The following is a 25,054-nucleotide window of genomic DNA, read 5'->3' on the forward strand; positions in this document are numbered from 1 at the left end:
AAAAACATACCTGAGCTCTGGGTGCAGTCTTGTCCCTAAATGAAATTTTCTTTCTAGGAATTCTTCGAACAATGCAACTTGCTCCAGTTCCTCCACCGTGGACTTCACGACTCTGCTCCCAAGCTAACTTCTTCTAAATCGGGAGTAGGTGACGATTCATGTAATTGCTATGTCGTGTTCTCCTTCCCTTTGCTACTGAAAATCGAAATTGCATTCATCTCTCTTATTGTCGGTTGATCACCTCTTATTTTCTTGATTCCTTCGAGCATTGGAAACTTCAGGAATTGGTGATATGTTGAGGGTACAGCTTTCATCTCGTGTAACCATGGCCTTCCCAGGATGATACTGTATCCCATGTCACCATCTACTACTTCGAAAAGAGTTGTTTTCATTACTCTTTCATCGTTCGTGAGCAGCAAAATCTTTCCCTGGGTCATCATGCTCGCAAGGTTGAATACCGTGAGGAGCTTTGTTGTCGGAATAATGCTTCCGGTGAGTTTAGATTTCTCCAATACTCTCCATTGTATGATATTATCCGAACTTCCTAGATCCACTAGAACACGTTTAATCTTAAAATCTAACACGTTTAAAGAAATTACCAGTGCATCATTGTGTGGTAACAACAATCCGTCTGTGTCCTCCTCCGTGAAAGTGATATCGTCTTCCCCGAGTCTTTTACTATGATTTATTGATGCTTTCGTCTTCTTCGCTGCCAAAAAGGTAACCCCATTAATCTCATTCCCTTTGAAGATCATATTGATCATTTGGCGTGTGGGTTCTTCTCCTGCTTTCGAAGGTTCCGCGTTGTCTCTGTTGCAACCATAATTGTTCTTAGCTCGGTCACTCAAGAATTCTCTAAGGTGACCATTCCTTAATTGTGTTGCCATTTCTTCACGGAGGTGCCGGCAGTCCCTTGTTCGGTGGTCGTTCGTCCCATGGTATTCATACCATAAGTTGGGATCCCTCTGGTTGGAATCAGATTTAATAGGTCTCGGGAATAGTTCTCTTTAATGTTTCTCATGGCTGACACCAACTCCACTATACTAACGTTGAAGTTATATTCCAATAACTTGGGGTAAGAAGGATCCCGAGATCCCGACGTCTCTTTATCCTAAAGTGATCTATTGTTTCGACCATGATCGGTCCCTCTGTCAACGGTGAACTTTTTTGTTGCCCGGAAGTTTCTGTCACAGCCTTCGGTCCGCTCATAAGGCAAAAATCGGCCCCTCGAAGCTCGTCTGTCCGCGTCGTAGTCATCCTTTGATTTTTCTATGCTCTTCTCTCGCCCTTTGGCCGATGATGTAGAACTGACCTGGTCATCTTCGATCCTTATCTTTGACTCGTACCAATTATGGACACCTGCCCAAGTTGTTGCCTGAAATTCAAGTAGGCTCTCCTTCAGCTTTCGGGAAGCGTCTGAGCTTTTCGGATTCAATCTTTTGGTGAATACTTCAGCTGCCCATTCATCCGGGACAATCGGGAGCAACATTCTTTCTTTCTGGAATTGGGTACGAACTCTCGTAATAATTCAAATTCTCCCTGTGATATCCTGAATATGTCGGCCTTCCGGGCTTGTACTTTTCTGGCCTCGGCATGAGCCTTGATGAAAGAATCCGCGAGCATCTCGAAGGAATCTATGGAATGCTCGGGTAATAATGAATACCACATCAGAGCTCCCCTCGTGAGAGTTTCTCCAAATTTCTTTAGCAACACAAATTTAATTTTGTGAGGAGCTAAATCATTCCTTTTACCGTCGTTGTGTAGGTGGTAATATGCTCATGTGGGTCTGAAGTCCCGTCATACTTCGGCACTTCAGGCATTTTGAACCGCTTTGAGATTAGTTCTAGTGCCGCACTCGGCTTGTACAACAATTGAGTATACTTCTTCGAGTCCATGCCTTTCAATACTGGTGGTGCACCCGAGATTTGGTCCATGCGGGTGTTTACTTCCCTCATAAACCGTAAAAGTTCATTCTTGAACGGGCCGTTCTCATTGTTGAGACCGGATCCGCTCCCCCCAGCCCCGTCGGAGCCAACTTCACCCATGGGAGTGTTGTTGTCGACTCTCTGCGTTGTTTGGTTTGCGGGAACACCGGGAGGAATTGGATCTCGTTTGTTTGCATTATTCGAAGTCCCCGATAACGCCTGCTTCAGCTCCATCATAACTTTATCCTATCGCGTGAGATGGCCTAAAATGATCGTTTGTTGCTCTTGCAGGACCCTCATCGTATCCACGACATGATCCTCATCAGCATCATCGGGAGTTATCTCCCAAACATGTCGAGGGTACTACCTGTCATGCACCGGCGTGGCGTCATTTCCCTCATTACGGGTGTCACTAATTGAATTCTCGAAATGAGGTTGATCCCCTCGAATTTCAGGGTTGTGCGTGTTGTTAACAGTGTTATCTGCCATTTTTTATAATTTTTTTAAGACAAAATAATCGAATCACATTAGTAAAAAAAATAATGATCAATTTAATTGCACGGCTGTCTAGGCCCCACGGTGAGCGCCAAACTGTTTACCCGTAAAATGATACAGTTGAATTTATACATGATTTCTAGACAAGTGAACTAATTTATCCTGAAATAATGTAATAATTAAAGAAATATACAATACTTAGCCTTAAAATGTAGATGAAACAACAGAGATGACAGTTCCGGGAACAAGGTTTCAGAGCACAACAATGATGAGATCAAAAAGCAGAAAAGTAAGATTGTATTAAGCTTTGTATAGAATGTAGTGTAAGTTTAGCCAGAAAATTCATGTCCTTTACAATGATAACTGGGCTCACTATTTATAGTTGTGGAGGGAAGGAGGTCCTAGAATCGTGACCTCCTTTAATGTCAATTATGAGGGTCATTGATGAAGATGTAACAGTGAACATAAATGCCAAATTCTCTGTAACGGGTCGTCGCTCTTAATTCTGCAGAATATTCCTTATTAAATGCTACCGGGCACAGAGCATTTAATACACTTTTATGAACGTTATCCCTTCCGGTGATAAGCGGAATGGCTGCGTTCGGTCTTCGGCCATCCCCGTCTTGGGTTCTACGTGTCTTTCCCTTAGATGACCACGTGTCATATCATATTTCACCCTATACACACTCACAAGTTTTTTTTCAAGTGAAGTTCATGTCACACACAACATTCTCACAAATTGTTTGTCAACTTCAAATACAAGTTTTTTATTCATCATTTTGTTCCTCCAAAATATGGCATTCTATTGTCAAAATAACACGGGCTAGCCAGTTTTCGGACTGGTAATTGAAAAATAGCCAGTATTTGCAAAGTCATTGAAAAATAGCCATTACTTTGCTGCAACACAGAAAATTCCAACATAATATACTGGAGATTGGAGCACCTGTGCATGAACTTCCAGCATATTATGTTGGAACTCCAGCACACGGAAAGTTTCAGCATAATAACCTGGTAATTGGAGCACCTGTGTATGAACTTCCAGCATATTATGTTGGAACTCCAGTACATTATAGAATTCCAGTATATACTGGAGATTGGAGCACATGTGTATGGACTTCCAGCATATTATGTTGGAACTCAAGCACATTATGGAATTCCAGCATATTATGCTAGAATATTTCCGGATTTTGAACAGTGTTTTTGTTCAGGTTTATCTTTTACATGAAAAGTGGCTAAATTTCGATTACTTTTGAAACTGTGACTATTTTTCAATTACCACTTGTAAATCTGGCTATTTTTTAAATTTCTCCCCATTTTATTGGTAAGGTGTAAACTGTCTATTATGATTTGAAGATTCGGTTATGCAGAAGAATTTTAAACCTGAGTAACTAGCAAGTATGTTATTATAGTCGAGGTATACACAAACTGACCTGAACACTATAATAATAAAAGAAATAATTGGGACAATCACCATAACCACTAAAGCTGTGTTCTTGGGGAATTTGGAAAAATTTGGAATTCTAACCAAAAATCTTGATTTTTGATGTCAAGAATCAAATTACTAGGCTTGGAATGACTAAGATCCGCTGTGGCTTTCTTATCTAGTGAATTGTTGTATTCACCTTTTTTACATCTTCCAATAATTCATTTGTCAAGTCTCAGCATCGTGTGTCACTAGTTATACTTAATTATGTTTTTTGAGTACATCTTATCCAAGAACAGCTTCTATTGATTACAACAATATCATTGATAGAGGGACAGAAAACTTTAAACTAAAATAAGAAATAAAAGGAAGAAAAGAAAAATGTTCCGTGGTTATCTATCTAGCCCGTTTATCTAGTCCTACTACAAGAAGCTAGGAGAATAACCAAGAAAAAGTAACAGACCTATGTAATTTTCATAGTTCGTCTTTTCCATGGCTAGAATCGACGTTGGCACCTTCTTTGGCTTCGGAACTCTCCGATGTAGTTGAAGAAGCTGGTTTTGGAAGCTTGAAAGGAATAGATGCATGTTTCTTGATAAACTTGTACAACGCCACCACAGTTCGGTCAGCATCAACTGGAATCTGTAGAATCATAAAACATACATTAAGACTAGCTAATTTGCTTATTTTAGAGAAGACAAAATAACCATCACTTACAGGATTGATGCTCTTATTCCCTGCTGGGAAAAAGAGGAGCGTGGGAAATCCTTCAGCCTGCAAAGGAGTGGATATGATCTTCCATTCAACAATTGCATCCAACAAATGACTTGAAAGAAACTCAGGCAGCAAATATAAATGAACAACGAAAACCGTTAAATTACTGTAGCAAATGCAAGTAGGAAAAGCAGCAGTTCATGACCAAACTATACAATCTTGTTCTGATCAACACTAAAAACAATCGAACTACCTTTGCCTGAGGGTGCTCATTTGTGGTACCATCCATTTTGGCTATAACAAGAGACTCAATGTCACGTAAGTGCTTTGCGAGCTTGTTATATGTTGGTTCTAGAGCTTGGCAATGACCACACCATGGTGCATATACCTAAACAAAAACAGAAAAGTAAAAAATGAATACTACAAATAAAATTCTGAGTAATGAAAAGGAAACCGGAAAAAGATAATTCATTGTACAGCCTTTAGTAGCTTGTCTAATACCTCCAGAAGAACATCTTTTGACTCATCTAGAACAATGTCATCAAAATTGTTCCCCACTACTATTTTCACATCCCCCTCATTCTGTAATAATCAAGAGATGAAACAGAGAGCTGAATCAGCACAACTACGTCGCAAATCAAAGGCCGGGAAGTGAAATCACACCTTACATTCTCAGGAATAGGGTCTGATTTATAGAAAGCTCTAAGCTTGCCTCCTAGAAAGTCCTCTCCAAACGCCTGATAGATAAAAAGATGAGAAAAATGCAGTTCCACAGTTCCTGACTGAAATAGTTAATAAGAATGTCACGAACAAACAAAAGGAGGCATTCTACCTTAAGCTTCTCAACAGTGACCTCCCCATTAAAAATATATTTCCTGGGATCCTCATTGCCAGTATATCCAATAACCTACAGGAAATAAACAAAATAGATGACAAACATTGCAACATTGGTTCCAAAAAGTCCCCACTTGCCCATTACAATCTGTTGATTGTTACCTTTGGAGAATCTCCAGTGGCTCCAAAATAATCAGATACTGGTTTTCCAACTTCTTCATCATCCATATTGACAAAAACAAAGATAAGCTGCAATTATCCAGGAAAAGAATACACGGTTTTAGTCAATTGATAGTTTCTTCATCATCATGCAGATCAGCAGCACAACTACATTTCCATCTCAGACAGCAAGCTTTACAGCCAAGGGGGTCAAAGTTTTGAATTTTCGCTGCAAACTTTGTGGAAGATATGTAGTAATCTGCATAATCACTGTTCCCAATACTTTATTTACTTTATGATTATTGCATTACTTTATTACTATTGCATGCAATGAATGGAGAAAATAGCTGAAAATTTTAACAGCATTTTGGAACTTTACAACTTCAGCTTTGAAGGGAAACTTATCTCCTACCGAACTTTTCAGCTAATGTGGAACTACAAACATTCAAATTACATTCTTCTTTTTAGAAAAGGTAAGTATTATTATACACTTCAGCACTAAGATGGTATTGACAATGCTGTACAGAGGGAAGCAAAAAACCAGAAGTATATCCCTCTTATATTCATGGAGGGATTTTATGAGATCTAAAAAACTACACCAAAAATATGCAGTTGTTCAACTTACATTCTTCTTCTCTTACACTACCATTTTTTTCTCTGTGTGTGTGTGTGTGTTCCGGGTGAATCATGACTTCCCATCCGACCACAGAAAGGCACTCAGCTCAATCTTGTCATGATCATTATGGCACCACCACTCATCACATCTCACTCCTCTAACCCACATAAACACTGTCAACTTCAGACCCACAATTTGCATTAACCCCGATGAGATAACTTGAATAGCACACAAAAAAATTAAGTATACAAGAGTATATGCGTGTATCTGATGCGTATTTTAGTTGAAGTTGGTATTATCGATGTCTAAGTTATTAGAGAGATGCGTGAAGGACATTGACAGATGGAAATTTCCTCCGAAACATAAAAAACCTTCTTTCTGGCAAAGAAGTTATAAATTCTAAATTTTGCTTAATGTTTTACTCAACAAGATCATAAAAAAATTTCCTATGAATATCTCTCATGGTTGTCAAAGTGCTGTGTGTATATCGATTTCACTCCTCTTCATCCTCTTAATGTCCACAACTAAGGTGCAAGCAGGGTGATTTAATGTAAGAAACAATCTTCTACTAACATAAAGCAATTCTAAGTGATGATTCAACACAATTAGCCTTCTGTAAGAAACCAAACACCTGTATAGTTGACATCAAATGCTAAATGAAGCTTAATTACCTTTCCCTTGAAAAGTTTTGCAGCTTCTTGAAATGTTGGGAATATTCTATCCGTATCATTTGTTGTGGCAAAAAGCAAAACCTGAGTAAAAGCATTAACCACAAATTTTTAAAAGAGAAAGATACACTTCCCCAGTTCCATTACACAAAAGTCACAGCTATTATGCAACATCACATCTAAATTACCTGCTTCTTAATTGGACTCTCGAAAATTGAAGGCCCACTTTCTCTAGTAAAAGTTGTCACCAGAGGAAGCTTGTTAGCAGATACGAACTCAGCTATTGCAGACTTGGTGAATTGACCATCTGAAGCCAAAATTAAAGAGAAAAAGAATGAGGCATATCTTCTTTGTCGTACTTTTATTTCTTCTCAAACTTCAAAAGATGATCTAGTAAGAAAGAAAGCAGCTAGGTTGGATACTAGAAATTAGTCCCACTTAAAACATCCTCCATGACCGTGAAACTAACCCACAAAATATCATTTCGTTTAGCTTAAATCTGACCCATTTGAGACCAAAAACAATGGCATTGAAAAATGATTTGGAGGGTAAAAATATCTATAAGCAGAAAAATCTTATGTTAGCTACCCGAGATTCACTAAAAAAACTTGGATATTGGCAAAGTACTGCGTTCCATTTAAATTTGTTGATTTGATGTGGGCATAAAATTCCATTCTGCACATAAAGCATGTAGGTTTCCAATCTCAATATTAACCTGAAACCTCCAAATTAGGTTTCCAATCTCAATATTAACCTGAAACCTCCAAATTTGGTACCATGCGATATATATGCATTGCACTAAAATGAAAACTAGATGTACTTAAAATGCTTGCAACAATCAAGTTGCCCATATACATAAGAGCAGAAATCAAATCGAGTAAGTGGGGTTTCTCTTTCTTCAGATACGTTGTCCAAAAGAGAAGCTACAATTTCAGTACAAAAAAGTAGTAAAAGGATAAAGTGACCAACTAACCAAAATGCACCACTTTCTCCGCTTCTTTCTTAAGAAAGACCAAAGCAGGGCGTTTAGCAATGTCTTCAATGTCGAATAGCTTAGCCACGTTAGGATTTGTCGTCTGGTAAAAGTTAACGCCATCCTCAAGTTTTGAAGCAGCTGCAAGCTGCTCAGTTTCAGGACCCTGTAATTGTTTGGACAATCACAACATGAGGAATCAAATGATAAGAGCCCATTGACAGGTTAAAAGGTTTAGTCGCAGACAGTGCATATGATGCTATCAAGAACTCAAAAAGAAAAAGATATAGGTTCAAAGTTAAAATCCATAACAATGTAATTAAAGCAACCAGTTGGGTTGGAAAAAACACCCAAAGGAATAGAAGGGAACATTACGTTCCCAAGAAATGAAGCTCATAGCATAGAGTAATGGACAAATAGTAAGTCATTTAGGTGCCACAAAAATGTCCACAATGATTTTCAAATAAAAATTTGTGAGCCGTTGAAAATTCACCACCCAAAAAATGAAGAGAAAAAGTTATGCCCATAACCAGGAGAAACCTCACCAAGCTGAAGCGAGCAGTATATCAATAAGAACTGAAATATGCAATAACAAACTATGTTGCTCGGATCCTTCAAAAATGTCGACAGTGTGTGTTGGATCCTCCAAAAGTTATTCATTTTTTGGAGGATACAATACAGGTGCAACGATATTTTTGGCAGACTCAAGCAACACAGGTAACAACCCAGTAGAAGTAACCATTAAGAATGTGTAAAAGTAGCATGCTAGAATAAGCAACACATACCACCAAGGACTCAAGGAACCCCAAAACAACTTTGTTCTCAGAGGTTAGTATACGCTCTGCATCCTCTGTTGTTGTTATGTTGTAAATGCCAGGTCCTATCTTCTTCTTGATCCAAGTCACAATTGCATCTCTATAAGTAAAACATTCTAATCAACTTAAGACTAGTGCAAATGTATTAGATAATCCAAAAGCCGGAAAGAAAGAAAGGAGAAGGGGAATATATCTTTTCTTTTATACAAGTAAAAGTTTATTGTATAAAACTCATACAGAGACCAAATAAGCAGCCTACTACACTTTCCTTCCTAACAAATCCAAAAAATCCATGTACTGAAAGGGGAATATATCAGCTTCAAACAATCACCTTTCAATCATAATTCACAACAAAAACTATTTAAAGGAGCGAGCCGAGGTCCTCAACTTAGGCCCTTCTATGGCTGTTTAACTTGAGTATGCTAATCTATGAGAAGGATTTGCAAAGGAAGCAAGGAAATTGCCACTGTTATGATTTGTAAAACTTTTCCACTTGACATTACGAAACTAAAGATCCCCTTTTTGCAAACTGGCTGCTGCTTATTTTGACCCTTATATGAAAACAAATGTCACAAGACACTTATCGAACTTAAACCTAAGGACTCAATAATTTTCTAGGACATGAAGGAAGATTGCCAACACCACCAGTGCTGCCGTAACATCTTAAATATGTATGCAATTACAAGCTGGCGCAATTTATTACAAATCATTGTAGAAGGCGAGAAACATAATAGGAAACTAGAAGCTCATTATTGAATCGCCTTCATCGAAATATTATACTCTGTAAATAGAGGAAAAGAAATGAATCTTTTTTGTTTATTATATATGAACTGTTGAATCCCTTTAAAAATTGCTTTCGATCGCAGGTTGAAATACTAGGTATGACATTGTAGTTTTATTTTTTTGAATCACCTTGTATAAATTTATGGCCCCGCCCTCATAATTAAATTAGCTAAAGCCTCAAACCTATATGCAAAAATCGAAGATTTTTCATCATTTAATCTTTTTCCATTTATGAAACACCATAATCGCCAAAATAAACTCTTGAAGTACTAATTTTTTGGCTTATACTCCCTCCGTTTCAAAATGAGTCACATATATTTTGTGTGGCTATAAATTATTGCATAAAAGGTAAATTATTTTCAAATAGGTAAAGTGGTCCGACTAAAAGGTAAACAGATTCACATAAATTGGAAGTAGGGGTATTAAAGAAAGGAGACTCACTTGGTTCTTTGGCCATTATAAGGTTTGTGTTCACCATCAACAAAAAAATAAATACTAGGAAATCCTTGAACTTCATAATTCTCTGCCAGCTCATTTTCCAGCGTGGCGTCGACTTTGGCCAACAGCACATTCTCCGACTTCAGCTCCGTCGCCGCCGCGGCGTACTCCGGAGCGAGTTCCTTGCAGTGCCCACACCACGGCGCGTAGAACTCCACCATCACATACTTATTGTCCTCCACGAAGTCAGTAAAGTTTCTATCCGCCAAAACGGCGACGTCTTTATCGTCGAACTTAGGACCTTCATCTTCTTCCTCCGCCTCGTTATCGAACGCCGACGGGACTTCAAAATCGTCATAATTCTCGAAGTCGTCGTCGTCGAAGTCTTCGCTGTTGGAGAAGGTCTCGGTTGGGAAAGAGTTGTGCGTCGGTGCGGCGGCGTCGGTTTCGTCTTCGGCTTCGAGGAAGCTGAGATCTTCGTCGTCGTCGTCGGCGGCGGCGGCGGCGGCGGTAGGAGGTTTGGCGAGTGAGGGGGTGAGTAAGAGAGAGAAGAAAAGAAGGGAAGAGAGAAAAAGGAGGCGGATGAGTCGACTCGGCATTTTGAGTCAGTAGCGAGTTGACTCAGATCGATGTGAGAATGTAATATCGACTGTGAGATCCGACAGAGACTAGCTTAGACTTCAGAGCGAGAAGAGGTGGAGTTCAGTGTGCAACTGTTCAACTTTTAAAAAATGTGCAATTGACCCATACATTTTCCTTAAATTACATTAGCTCCTCTGGACTCTTGAAGAATGTAAACTTTCGCACTCCGTATTCATTTTCTTGAATATTTCATCACTATTTTATAAGGCATTAGGATTCCTTGAAGTAAATATTTCAGTTTGAGAAACGTACATCTCTTGTTTTGCTAAAGTCACAACTCACAAAGATGAGGGCACACATCACCAGAGTGAACACTTTTGATTTCGTCAAATATTTATGTATACGGGTAAAAATCGAGCTCATAATACACTTCGGTCTCCAATAAGGTAAAACGAGCTCGAGATATGATTGCGAAGGATCGGAATTAAAGCAAAGGTCTCATCAACTCAGAATCCGGGGGTGAGAATATCGGGGTCATGATTCGAGATCGATCCAAATCCTGAAAGACTCGGAGAACATTGTCGGGCAATCAAGCACGACCAACAGAAGGTCGCAATATCCGCCACCGACCGGATATCACGGCGTGGATCTCGGCACATATCGATGAAGAATCGGCAATCAGTTAAACAGAAGACTTTTACCTTTTATGGAGTTGTACTTAGAGTAGGATTCCCCTACTATATAAAGGGGGCCTAATAATTCATTAGACATATTGTAACACGCATTCCAAAGCAATATACTACTATTTTCACTGCTATTGTAAGCTTTTTTTCTCGTTCATTAATATTGTCCACTGTGAGCCCGGATCGAGGGTGAATGTTTCAATAAGGCTGGAATCCTCCTACTCGCGTGGTTTGAATTTATTGTATCTTTACTTGTCCATTCTAACTCAATTTATTATTTTGTTTCAAATTAATCTGCATATCCTTAAAACCACTTACAAATTTAATTGTTATCCGATTTTGAGGTTAAACAGTTTGGCGCCCACCGTGGGGCTAAGGATAATAGTGACAATTTGATACAAATTTTCATAACACACTGTACTTCACACTTGTTCTTTGAAGTGTCTTTGATTTCATGTCAAAGTCTAAAATGTCGAACTCTCAATCTGCCCCTCTAAACAGAAGGCCGCGGACCCGATCGACGCCGACTCACATATGGCCATTAACACGAATTTGCCTACCGATCCTGAGAACAGCGTCCGCGGGGGTGACGGTGAAGGAGATGGGATTAACTTACGGGTGATCTTCGAAATGTTGCTGCCAACGATAGCTCAACTGCAGAACCAAAGTTGTGCTCCCAGTAGAGTTGAGCCCGAATCATCCCGGAAAAACACTCGCATAAATGAACCAGTCACAGATAGACCAAATGAAGCTGAACCTGGGACCAACCCTGAGATAATAAAGATGCTCGAGGAATTGACAAAACGGATAGAAATGGGAGAAAAGAAAATCGAAGCCAACGACAAGAAGGTAGAGACTTACAACTCCAGGGTCGACCAAAGCCCCGGAGCACCACCAATACTGAAAGGCCTAGACTTCAAAAAGTTTGTTCAAAAACCTTTTCCTCCGAGCGCAGCTCCGAGCCGATCCCAAAGAAGTTCAGTATGCCAGAAATTCCTAAGTACAACGAATAACTGATCCAAATGAACATGTGACCTCGTACACGTGCGCCATCAAGGGGAACGACTTGGACGATGATGAGATTGAATATGTCCTGCTGAAAAAGTTCGGAGAAACCTTGTCAAAAGGAGTTATGATATGGTATCACAACTTACCCCTCAATTCTATTGACTCATTTGCTATGCTTGCAGATGCTTTTGTTAAAGTGCACGACGGAGCCATAAAGATCGAAACCAGGAAGTTGAACCTTTTCAAGGTAAAGCAAAGAGATAACGAGATGCTCAGGGAGTTTGTGTCAAGGTTTCAAATAGAACGGATGGACCTGCCGCTTGTGGAAGACGATTGGGCAGGGCCGTTCATTCCATCACCCAAGGACTCAATACTCGAATCCCATTGGTTTCGCAGTAGTTGAAACAAAATCCGGTAGAGTATCCGGCTGTGACTTGGGCTAACGTACATAATCGATATAAAAAATTAGGGTCGAAGATGATCAGTTTGGGGCCCTTTCCGGGTCTGTTTATCCCGTCCGAGCTAGCGACAGATCCAAAAGAGACATTGATCGTGAACCAAGGTCAAGTATATATCGGTATCAACCGTACAACGGTGATCGTAAGGGTAACAGTTTTGGAAGAAACCTGTGAGAAATGAAAGGAGAAGCGATCGAGGTCAAAATAACCGGGGACTCATGAGCAAAAATAGTTTTGACAAGCCTATCGGGCCTAAAGAAGCGCTGAGGTTATCGTAGTACAACTTCAACGTCGATGTTGCTGCTATCGTATCTGCCATCAGATGCATCAAAGACACCAAGTGGCATCGACCTCTACAGTCTGATCCAGCCCAAAGGGATCCCAACTTAATATGTAAATATCATGGCACTCACGGCCACAGAACAGAAGATTGCCGGCAATTGAGAGAGGGAGTAGCCCGGTTATTCAACAACGGACATCTTCAGGAGTTCCTGAGCGATCGAGCCAAAAACCATTTCAGGAATAGAGATTCTAGTAAGCAGATCGAGCAGGAGGCCGATGTTAAAGCGCACCAAAGTATCCATCATGAGGGAAAACCGGACTCGAGATTATGTACCAGAAAAAACCTTGTCTTTCAACGACGTCTGAAGGCATCGTGCAGCCCCACAATGATGCACCGGTAATATTTGTACTCATAAATAAATCTTGATTTAAGCGTGTGTTAATTAATCTAGGTAGCTCGGCCAATATCATTAGATCGAGGGGCATGGAACAACTAGGTCTACACGACCGAATTGTGCCTACAGTCAGGGTCCTAAACGAATTCAACATGGCAAGTGAGACTACTAAAGGGGAAATAACATTACTGATGAACACCACCGGAACCATTCAGGAAATAAGTTTTGCCTGATCGGAGGAGACATGAGGTACAATTATCTGTTCGGGAGACCATAGATTCACAACATGAGGGCAGTACCCTCGACGCTGCACCAGGTGCTGAAATTCCCGATGTCAGGTGGGATTAAAACAGTTTAAGGAGAACAACCAACCGCAAAGGAGATATTCGCGGTCGACGAGGTGATCCCGGTATCCGCGCTTTCGACATCGAAGGGTCTAAGTCCGATGGCAAAAAACAAAACCAAATAGCAATTATCGATACCTGCCTCGATCGAACCGGAGAATCAGGGGACGGATGAGGACGACGACTACGGAGTTCCCAGGTCTTTTATAGTCCCCGATGATTCTGACGCCACCAAATCAACAGTTAAAGAACTAGAGCAAGTCATATTGATCGACCACCTGCCTGATCGTAAGGTACACCTGGGCACGAGGTTAAGTTCGGAGCTCATGAAAAAACTCATTCAATTCCTTATAGCTAACATAAATTATTTCGCTTGGTCCCACCTCGATATGACAGGAATTCCGCCGGAGATAACTCCTCACAAGTTAAGCCTGGATCCGAAGTTTCATCCAGTCAAGCAGAAAATGAGGCCTCGGTCTGAAGTCAAGCATGCATTCATCAAGGACGAGGTATCTAAACTCCTTAAAATAGGGTCCATCCGGGAGGTTAAGTACCCAGTTTGGTTAGAAAACATAGTAGTAGTCCCTAAAAAGGGAACTAAATTAAGAATGTGTGTAGACTATAAAGACTTAAACAAGGCCTGCCCCAAGGACTCTTTCCCTCTACCAAACATCAATCGCATGATCGATACAACGGCCAGCCACGAGATCCTCAGTTTTCTCGACGCCTACTCCGGGTACAACCAAATTGGGATGGACCCGGACGACCAGGAAAAAAACATCCTTCATCACTAAATACGGTACCTACTGCTATAATGTAATGCCATTCAAACTAAAATACACCAGTGCCACTTACTAGCGCTTAGTGAATCGGATGTTCGAAGAGCAAATAGGAAAATCAATGGAGGTTTACATTGATGATATGTTGGTTAAGTCCCTGGGAGAAGAGGACCATTTGAAACATTTGCAGGAAACCTTCAATATATTGAAGAAATATAATATGAAGCCGAACCCGAAGAAATGCGCATTCGGAGTTAGGTCCGAGAAATTCCTCAGATTCATGGTGTCTAACTGGGGAATCAAGATTAATCCCGATAAAATCAAGGTCATCAAGGACATCACCGTTGTGGATAATGTCAAGGCCATAGGTTCTTCTCACTGTTGAAAAAGAAGAATAACTTCTCATGGACCTCGGAGTGCCAACAAGCCTTGGAGGAACTCAAACGGTATCTCTCAAGCCCACATTTGCTTCATACTCCGAAGGCAGACGAACAATTGTACATGTACTTAGAGGTATCCGAGTTAGCGTAAGTGGAGTCATGGTTCGGGAAGAGAAAGGTACGCAATTTCCTATCTATTATGTTAGTAGAACTCTAGGCGAGGCCGAAACTAGGTATCCTCACCTAGAAAAATTGGTGCTCGCTTTGCTGAGCGCCTCTAGGAAGCTAAAACCGTATTTTCAATGCCATCCCATATGTGTTGTGACTACTTACCCATTAAGAAACATAATGCATAAGCCCGATCTCTCGGGACAATTGGCCAAATGGACCGTGGAGATCAGCGAGTACGATATCGAATATAGAGCCCGAATAGACATCAAATCTCAAATTTTGGCGGACTTCATGGCCAACTTCACGCCGGCCCTAATTCTTGAGGTTGAGAAGGAGTTGTTATTGAACTCGGGGACCTCTTTCGGAATCTGGACCATCTTTACGGACGGTGCCTCGAATGCAAAGAGGTCCGGGCTTGGCATCGTATTAAAGCCACCGACGGGTAATGTCGTTAGGCAATCTATTAGAACTGTAAAATTGACTAACAACGAGGCCGAGTATGAGGCCATGATTGCAGGTCTTGAGCTGGTTAAAAGCCCGGGGGCCGAGGTGGTCGAAGCTAAGTGCGATTCCCTCCTCGTTGTGAACCAAATCAATGGAACGTTCGAAGTTAAAGAGGAACGAATGCGAAGATACCTGGATAAGCTACAGGTAATGTTACATCGGTTCAGGGAATGGACTTTACAACATGTACCTAGGGATCAAAACAGCGAAGCCGATGCTCTTGCTAACTTGGGATCGTCAGTCGACGACGATGAATTCAACTCGGGAACGATCGTACAACTCATGAAATTGGTAGTGGAGGAAGGCCATGCCGAGATAAACTCGACAAGCTTAACCTGGGACTAGAGAAATAGATACATAGATTACCTAAAGAGCGGAAAAATTCCCTCGGATCCTAATGAATCAAGAGCTATGCGTACGAAGGCGGTCCGGTTCAACTTGTTCGAAGACGGTACCCTATTCAGAAGAACATTCGATGGACCACTCACCATATGTCTAGGACCGGGAGACACCGAGTATGTTTTGAGGGAAGTCCACGAGAGCACCTGCGGGAACCATTCGGGCGTAGAGTCGTTGGTTCGGAAGATAATCAGAGTCGGTTACTACTGGATCGACATGGAAAAAGACGCAAGGGATTTTGTGCGAAAATGCAACGAATGTCAGAGGCATGCTCCGATGATCCATCAGCCCAGGGAACCGTTGCATTTGGTCTTGTCATCCAGGCCGTTCATAAAATGGGGAATGGACATCGTTGTTCCCCTGCCCTGGGCGCCCGGTAAGGCTCAGTTTATCTTATTTATGACTAATTATTTTTCTAAGTGGGTGGAAGCCTAGGCATTTGAGAAAGCTAGGGAGAAGGAGGTTATTGATTCATATGGGACCACATAATATGCCAATTCGGAATGTCGGCTGAGATCGTATGCGACAATGGGAAGCAGTTCACCGGCAGCAAAATGAGCAAGTTTTTTGAGGATCATAAGATCAAAAAGATCCTATCGACGCCCTATCACCCTAGTAGAAATGGGCAAGTAGAGTCTACGAACAAAACCATACTCCAAAACCTCAAAAAGAGGTTGACCGATGCCAAAGGAAAATGGAAGAAAATCTTGCCCGAAGTCCTATGGGCATATCATATGAACTCAAAATCCAGTACAGGGGTCACCACGTTCTCGTTGGCCTACGGTGCCGAAGCTTTTATACCGGTCAAAGTAGGAGAACTGAGTCTCAGATTCCGATTTGCGACCGAAGAGTCAAACGACGAGGTCATGAGTATGAACCTGGAACTGTTAGACGAAAGGCACGGGGCCGCCCTCGTCCGGTTAGCCGCCCAAAAGCAACATATCGAAAGATATTACAATCGGAGAGCCAACCTTCGACACTTCAATATCAGGGACTTGGTGTTAAGAAAGGTGACACTGAGCACCCGGAACTGAACGAAGGGAAGCTGGGACTGAATTGGGAAGGTCCATATCGAATTATTGAGATCACCGGCAAATGATCATACAAACTCGAAACGGTGAACGGTGAGCGGCTACCGAACAACTGGAACATAACCCACTTAAAACGATATTATTGCTAAGGTATGACCCCATTCATTAATTTTCTTTAAATATATTACGGATTGGACTAACGCTTGCCAATAACTGCCAAGAAATGCAGCTATTAGGCCTGAAAGCATGAGTTGCACTCTTTTTTCCTTGAACCGGTTTTGTCCCAAATGGGTTTCCGACAAGGTTTTTAACGAGGCAACAGTGGATCGTGCTAACTTAGAATTGAAGACTGACTATGAACCAACCTCTCCTCGAATACTGGAGGCCATCACCCTTGGGTAATGATTTTAGCAAGGAAGGAAATTTCATGCTCGAACAAGTTTGGAATTGGTGGATATGATTTGTTGTAAGGGCCAAATGGTCAAATGAATCGTGCCCACATAGACCACTTAATCCATAACATGAAGCTTGTTCACATGTGCAATCTTGTATGTTGCACAGAAATAAAATAAAGTTTCTACCATGCAGATACATATATTTCTCTTTAAAACTACTGTATTTTGTTCCTTAAGGATACCAGGCCCAAGGGCCACCTCTGTCTGAATCCAAGAGATCACCCCCGCTTGGGGACTATCGTCATGGGCAAGCCCGGACAGCTCGGTCTACGAAGCTCGAGGGCACAAAACCTATTAGGTAGTGCCCGAACTTCAAAGGCTACGACCATCCCTATTCGGGGACTATTGTCCCGGGCAAGCCCGGATAGCTCGGGGTAATAAGCCCATTGGGAAACACCAGAACTTAAAAGGCTACGGCCGTCCTAGAACAGCTCGGAGACGCCTGAGATCTATAACCAAAACATAAGACCTTCAAAATTTTCTAAACTGGTTCAAATGCTACCCTCGACAAAATTATAACTTAAAATAAAATTCTATGTAAACACTTCGGGGAAAGCTTCCGATCATACCAATCCCCTACGAGTCTTAAGCAAAATAATATCGAGAATGAGCATTGTTCGAACCTCCGAACAAGACCTAATTATTACGTGCTAAGGCATTCGAAATCTTTGCAATCGTAAAGAAAAAAAGCAAAAAGAAACAAGATTGAAATTTGTCGAAGGGAAAAAGCCTTTTGTATATACATAAATATTTTACAAAGGCCAAACGGCCTCAACAAAATGCAAAAGTACAAAAGCGAAGAAAAATCTACAAGGCACTTAAGAAGCCAGATCTTCGCCGGAGCCCGCCTCTTCACCAGGGCCATCGGGGTCTTCCCCATCTTCGAATCTGCCCGAACCCTCGAAATCTTCCTCATCCTCGAGGTACGCCAACTTCTTGGCCTCGGCCTCGAGCCTCTTAACATTTTCAAGCTCGGCCGATAAATCGAACCCCCGAGCATGAATTTCCTCAAGAGACTCCCTTCGGGACTGCCACCTTGCATATTTGACAATAGTCTCCAGGCGTTCCTGAGTTGCCTCACCATCAGCTTTGTACTGGGCCACCATCTCTTCAGTGTCGGCCCTAGTTATTTCTGCCGCTGACTTGGCTGCTTCAAGCTCTTTGGCAAGGGTATCCCGTGCGGCAACGGCCGAGCCTAGTTAAGACTGGAGGTCTTCAATTTTTTGGGGCCGTGTCTCAACTTTCTCCTTCACCGATCGAAGTTGGGCCTCCGTTTAAACCATCTGCTCCCGGGCAGCCTCCTTTTTTGAAGCCAATCGGTCCATCTTTCCCTTCCACTCTTTGGCCATGGCCTTGACTTCGTCCATCTCAGCCCGGAGCTGATCGACCCGATCAACCTTCTGCTGGACTTGTGGATTCTGACCGTTAGACACTGTGTCTAGTTCGTCATCACTAACTTCAAAGATTTTTACATGTTCCAACAGGTCGGCGTGTTCTTTCTGAGCCACGTCCAACTCGGCTAAGAGGCTCTTAACTTCTCCTTCACACTGCTCGCTGAGAAGCTTATACATGCCTCTCTTCTCAACAAGCTCTTTGACTTCAGCATCGAGTTAGCTCGGCTCATCCCGGCACTGGAGGAAGGTTTCATGGTGGATCACCAAGGCCTGCAAATACGAGAAGAGATATTAGAATTATCAAGAATTACCCGGTTCAATGCCTGTTGTGCTTCGTTGAACAGACATGGAGCATCTACCTCGTTCACTTTTACATTGTCTTCTTCAGTTACTAGACACCGGAGGTAACTAGCTATCCATACGGGGGCGGAAAGAATCCGAGCATCCTCCAAAACGGTGATAACGACAGTCCGCTTCCGACCAAGATTGGTCAATCTCGGGCTCAAGCTCGACCCACCAACCTCTGAGGGTGGATTTTCCTTTTCACCTCTAAGTCACCCAATCTGGTGAAATTCTCCGGGGTGGATGAGTCTACACCGTCAAAAAAGCCTCGGAGGGGATCATCCGCTCCATGGACCCCTTCATGGGATCGCTTTTTCATCGTTCAGGCTTCATCACATTGATTCTGTGAACGAAGGCGACCCCAAAATATCTATAACGTCGGGCGGGGCAGAGATGGCGTCCGTGAGTTCTCGGCCCTCACTTCGGCATCAGCCTCACGAACTTGAGGGGGATTAGCTTTCATCGTTCCCCCCTCGGCTGCCACCCATTCCTCGGGGACAGACGACTCATCGGCCACAAAGATTTCATCCTCCTCGGGCTCATCTCAGAGTCGGAGAAGTGATTATGAGTCAAGCACTCGGGAGCTGGAGGTTTCCTTTGGCTTCCGAACCAACCTCCTTCTCATTTTCTTTTTCTCTAAGCTCGGGGAAATTAGGGGCCTTTTCCTTTTCTTCTCCCCTGATGTGGCTCCGGGATGTCCCGAAGTGGATGAATCGGCAGGTAAGTCCTCGTCCCCTACCGGGGCCCTAAGCTCGACGGTCTCAGGCAAACCTGCAAAATAGAAATAAGGAAACAAATAATAAGAACATGATACTAGAAGAAGAAGCCTTGCACAACCTATTTGGGAAAGAGATCTTACCATGGGAACGGGCCTCCCAACAACCCTTCGAAAGTTTGCGCCACGAGCTCTCGAAATAGGGCATCTGTGAGACAATGCCTTTGATCCATTCCTTTAAGCGAGGAACGACATTCGAGACTCGAGCAACAGTTGTGCCACCACAAACACCAATGAGGAAAAAGGGAGATGAGCATGAAATCAAAATTCAAAGAGAAGTTGTACTTACGTGACATATTTCACTTATCGGGGAATGGCCTAGATTCAGCCAAAATCAAGTCTGAGGTCCTCACCCGGGCAAAACGTCCTTGCCAACCTCGGTTCCGATCTTCATCGATGCTTGAGAATGGGGCCTTACTAGCCCGGCGCACGAGCTATATCAGTCCCCCTCAGAAGATTCGGGGACTGTACAAATGGAGCAGATGGTATACAGTGAACTGATAGGAGTCGATCTTGTTCACGAAAAATTGAAGGAGGATTACGATACTCCATAACGATGGGTGGATCTGGCCGAAACATACCTCGTACCTTTTACAGAAGTCTTTGATCACCGGATCCACCGGGCCCAGCGTAAAGGGATAAGTGTAGACACTTAGGTATCCCTCAATATGTATAGTAATGGCCTCCTCAGAGTCGGGGACCACTATGTCCTTTTCGTCCCAATTGCATTCCTTTCAGACTAAGGGGGGGATCATATTTGGTGATCGAGCAAATATATCTGGATGCCTCCTCACACCGACCCTGCACCGAAGATGGCTTCTCGACCTTGAAGTCGTCAGCGACCGAACAACCCCCTAGAATGAACATCTTCAAGGGAGATTCAAGAGTCGGTTCATCCGTAACCACGTTAGCAGCGGATCTCCCGAGGTCGACCACATCGGAAGTGGTTTCGTTGGTTCCGGCAGTCGTTTGGGAAGTAGAAGCAACCTTTTAGGGAGTAGATTTTGAGGTTTTTGCCATTGTTATGGGGGAAAGCTTGAAGGAGATAGAGAAAGGTTTAAAGAAGGAAGCTTAGATGTGTTGGCTTGAGTAGATGATGAGTAAAAATTTTGCAAAGGAATCTCGAGTTACGGAGGTAAAAAAAACTAGATTGTGAAAAAGAGAAATGAAATTCTGAGGGTACGAGGGTAGACGGTTTGATGTAAAATAAAAAATGAACAAAAGAGGGGTTATTTATAGGGGTTCCGCGATGTTTCGCCTCTAGGGACAGCCAACCGGCGGCTTACGTGCATTTAAGGCCATTATGACATGACTGACGAGACGTTTTCGGGCTTTTTGTCATTTATGTCACGGCGTATTGAAGAAGGAATCGGGGTGCTCATATCGTTTCTCGTCAGCTTGATCTCCGAGAAACGAGAGGACTATCTGTATACGGATAAAAACTGAGCTCATGATATACTCTGGTCTCTAATAGGGTAAAACAAGCTCGAGATATGATTGCGAAGGATCAGAATCGAAACAAAGGTCTCATCGAGTCAGAATCTGGGGGCACGTTGCCTGCCCTCGAGAATATCGGGGTCATGATTCGAGATCAATCCAAATCCTAAAAGACTTCGGAGAACATTGTCGGGCAATCAAGCACAACCAACAAAAGACAGTAATATCCGCCACCGGCCGGATATCACGGTGTGGATCTCGACACGTATCGATGAATAACCGACAATCAGTTAAACATATGACTTTTTACCTTTTATAGAGTTGTACTTAGAGTAGGATTCCCCTACTATTTAAGGGGGTCTGATAATTCATTAGACACATTGTAACACGCATTCCAAAGTAATATACTATTATTTTCACTGCTATTGTAAACTTTTTCTCTCGTTCATCAATATTGTCCACTGTGAGCCCGGATCGAGGGTGAATGTTTCAATAAGGCTGGAATCCTCCTCCTCGCGTGGTTTGAATTTATTGTATCTTTACTTGTCTATTCTAACTCAATTTATCATTTTGTATCAAATTAATCCGCATATCCTTAAAACACTTATAAATTTAATTGTTATATATATATATATATATATATATATATATATATATATATATATATATATATATATTCTTTACCGCCGTTATTTGAATAGTTATGGTAAATTACTTTTCTTATTTACATGCTATCGATTAATTCTTATTGTTAATAATTACTTGTAATTAATTTACAAAGTGATTTAACATTATCTATGCATATAAGCTAAATTCCAAGAAATTCAAAATAAACCGACTATATAAGTTAATTTAAAAAAAAAATCAAAATAAAATGAGGACAAATAAAGTGGATATGAGTCTCTCTCTATGTTGAACTTGTATTGCTATTTGAAATCTAAATCATGGGCCTCCAAATGTTTCTGATTTGACCAACGTGTAATATGTTATGTTGCCCATGCTGCATTTCCTTCGCGGAGAAGTACATAAATAGTCATTCGTAGGACGCTTATTTAAGGACGACTAGTATTTATGAACGTGCATTGCAGTTAATAATGATACGTGATGATTTAAATATTAATTTATATGAATGAACAATAAAATTTAATTAATAAGAGAAATTTTATGTATAATAATACAACAATCATCTAAATGCCGAAAAATATTATTACATTAGCATAATACATGAATTTAAAATAAAAAGGACATCATCAAAACTTACACAAATGATCAATTTTGTCATGTTAGTTAGATAATGATGTATTATAGTTTAAAAGTATTTAATGTGATGGTATCTTAACTAACACTTCTTTGTGGGCAATATTGTTTTGTGTATGTTTGATCCTAATGCTTTGCTGCTTTGCCTTAACCAGAACTCTTGTTGTCGATCTTGATATCCCTCTTGAAAGTGCAACATACAGTTGTTCGTGCAAGAAAACATATTGCGGTAAATATATCCAATATTTAGGATGTTTGTCCTTGTGCTCTATTTATTATATTTGCAAAACATAAACATACTAAAAAATATTTTCACATAAATTTAAAAGTATATTCCTTAATTTCGGAAGACAAAAGTTGAATTCAGGGATAAGAATATACTTAGAAGCATATTGACCGGTGTCATAATTTTTGCATGTATGACATTATTGTCAAAACTTCTATATATCATATGTGTGATATTACATAAACTATTCGGCATATTTAAGTTTTTCAGTAGCATGACGGGCATATTTTTCTTCAAAATCAACCCATATACAATGGAAGATCAACTTAGTCTATTATATATATGGTGACACTAACATACGTAGGAAATAATAAACTTGACAACAAACATATATGGTAGAAGGCCGTTTGGTATTAAAGTATTTAAATATTCTTCCTTGTAGTAATTATTGGTATCATTTTCTGCTGAGTCAAAAACAGAAAAAATTTTGGTCTTACTATAAAATTTTGCAATCAACCTTTTATTTTGTTGATCAACATATTCATTTCTGCTAGCTAAGATATTTTTTTAATTTTATCATGCGATTTGCACAAATTGCGTTTTAATCTAATGATAAAAATATTTCTCTTATTAAATGCACTACTATTACCATTGGGATTGATAACAAAGTGTTCAGGAAGAACTAAATCATCTTTTATTGGATGTTCTTATTCGTTTCCGACACAAAGCAAGAAGACACTGAATACTGGATCTGTTCTTACTTTATATTTCTTGTCAGTTGAGTCTTTTTCATTTGAGGTCAAAAGTATAACTTTGACAAGCTACCTTTTACAGTCTCTGCTTTTTCGATTTTGGAACTACTGGTAGTATTTGACATAAATTACCTCCCAAACCATTAATTTTTTACCAAACGGTTCATTAATATCCAATATATCTCTAGAACTCTGTTTGACACTTAGCCATAAGTGCTTCATCCCCATATTATCAATTTTTCTTTCTTTATAAATTTAGCACCATTGCTCTGCTTTGATATATTTATAATGATTATTTAAGTTGTTTGAAGAGGTATATCAAATCTAAAGTGGGTGGCCTCACAATAAAATTGTTGTTGGTACACCACTTGCTATTATTGTTAACAATGTCATGCCTCTTGATATGATATTAACAAGTAATGCATGACATAGAAATATTATTTTGATTCTGCCGGAGGCATCTACAAAGAATAATTCTGTTATAGTAGAGTCGACTTTTTATAATATAGTCTTAAAAGCTTGTTCTTGTTTAATATTTAGCTTTGATTGTGCTTCCTCAAATACTTGTATAGCATTTTGATTCTTAATAATATATTAACCTTTTTACTTTGTGTTATGGAATAAATTTATGTACCCTAAGATTTTTTTTACTTGAATAAGAATTTTACTCATGTGATGAATTTTAAAAAAATAATTGAATTGGATTCTCTTGCTAAATAATTAATTAAAAGATTTAATTATTTGATTTTAACATAAAAAAATAATTTATTCTATGTCCATTTAATATTACTGTTTTTTTTGTTGGTGTTGGACATTATGGAGTGATAACGTATTGCCAATACAAAGGATTTTGATGAAATTGACTTTATTAAACCTTCCTACATATTTTTAATAAGAATTTAATAGACAAATTTTATTAGTTTTAATATATTAAATATTAAAAATTAGAATAGAAGGTATTGTAGTCCAAAAAATAAGTTATTGCAGCTATGCCCTTTCCCTATGAGTTCTCCCGTTTAACATTTTTGGGCTATTCTGGTATATTAATATTGTATTTATATTTTTATAATAATATAGGCTCTCATTTTTCTAAATGAATTTGGACAATATAATACATTCTCAAATTAAATTAGTAATAAGACATTATAATACGTTTTTAAATTAAATTATTAATAGTAATTTTTAAGAAGTATATCCTAAAAGTAATAGGATTACATGACTAAATATATTTACTTGTTCAATTTTATATGAATTAGACAATCGGAAAGTAATTATACTAATAGAATTCCTAAAGATAATCATGTAAGATTCTAATGTGCTGTATGTCCTAAAACTAATAGGATTATAAGGCTAATATCTAGAATTTCGGTTATGTCCTTTTATTATGAGTTATTATGCTTAATATTATAAGGCTATTTTTGTAAACCGATATTATATTTATGCTTTTATAATAATATAGATTAGTATTTATTTTATTTAAAAATTTAAATCAAAAAACTTAATTTTAGGATAATTCAAGATATTTTTGTCCTAAAAAATTAGACAAGAAAACTGAAA

General features: G+C 40.1%; 1 protein-coding gene across 1 annotated transcript; it reads right to left on the reverse strand.

Moving 5' to 3' along the window:
• Positions 1–4,131: 4,131 nt before the first annotated feature.
• Positions 4,132–10,571, reverse strand: LOC107796387 (protein disulfide isomerase-like 1-4). Its single transcript, XM_016619142.2, has 12 exons — positions 9,847–10,571; positions 8,593–8,722; positions 7,808–7,973; positions 7,023–7,141; positions 6,838–6,918; positions 5,554–5,640; positions 5,390–5,464; positions 5,226–5,294; positions 5,059–5,139; positions 4,811–4,945; positions 4,561–4,617; positions 4,132–4,485 (listed from the first exon to the last, which is right to left on the reverse strand). Exons 1-12 carry the CDS (start codon positions 10,440–10,442, stop codon positions 4,318–4,320), a joined length of 1,764 nt encoding a protein of 587 aa, XP_016474628.2. The 5' UTR covers positions 10,443–10,571; the 3' UTR covers positions 4,132–4,317.
• Between the last annotated feature and the right edge of the window lie 14,483 nt (positions 10,572–25,054).

Source organism: Nicotiana tabacum, chromosome 9 (assembly GCF_000715075.1).
Source record: "Nicotiana tabacum cultivar K326 chromosome 9, ASM71507v2, whole genome shotgun sequence".
Taxonomy (NCBI): Eukaryota; Viridiplantae; Streptophyta; class Magnoliopsida; order Solanales; family Solanaceae; genus Nicotiana; species Nicotiana tabacum.

Bases quoted from the DNA above. Each gene is read 5' to 3' on its own strand.
- LOC107796387 (XM_016619142.2), bottom strand. From the start codon at position 10,442: ATGCCGAGTCGACTCATCCGCCTCCTTTTTCTCTCTTCCCTTCTTTTC. The intron at 5,641-6,837 runs GTAATTAAGCTT...GGATAATTGCAG, and splicing joins CAAAACTTTTCAAGGGAAAG to CTTATCTTTGTTTTTGTCAA. The intron at 5,295-5,389 runs GTAGAATGCCTC...TTTATCTATCAG, and splicing joins TCACTGTTGAGAAGCTTAAG to GCGTTTGGAGAGGACTTTCT.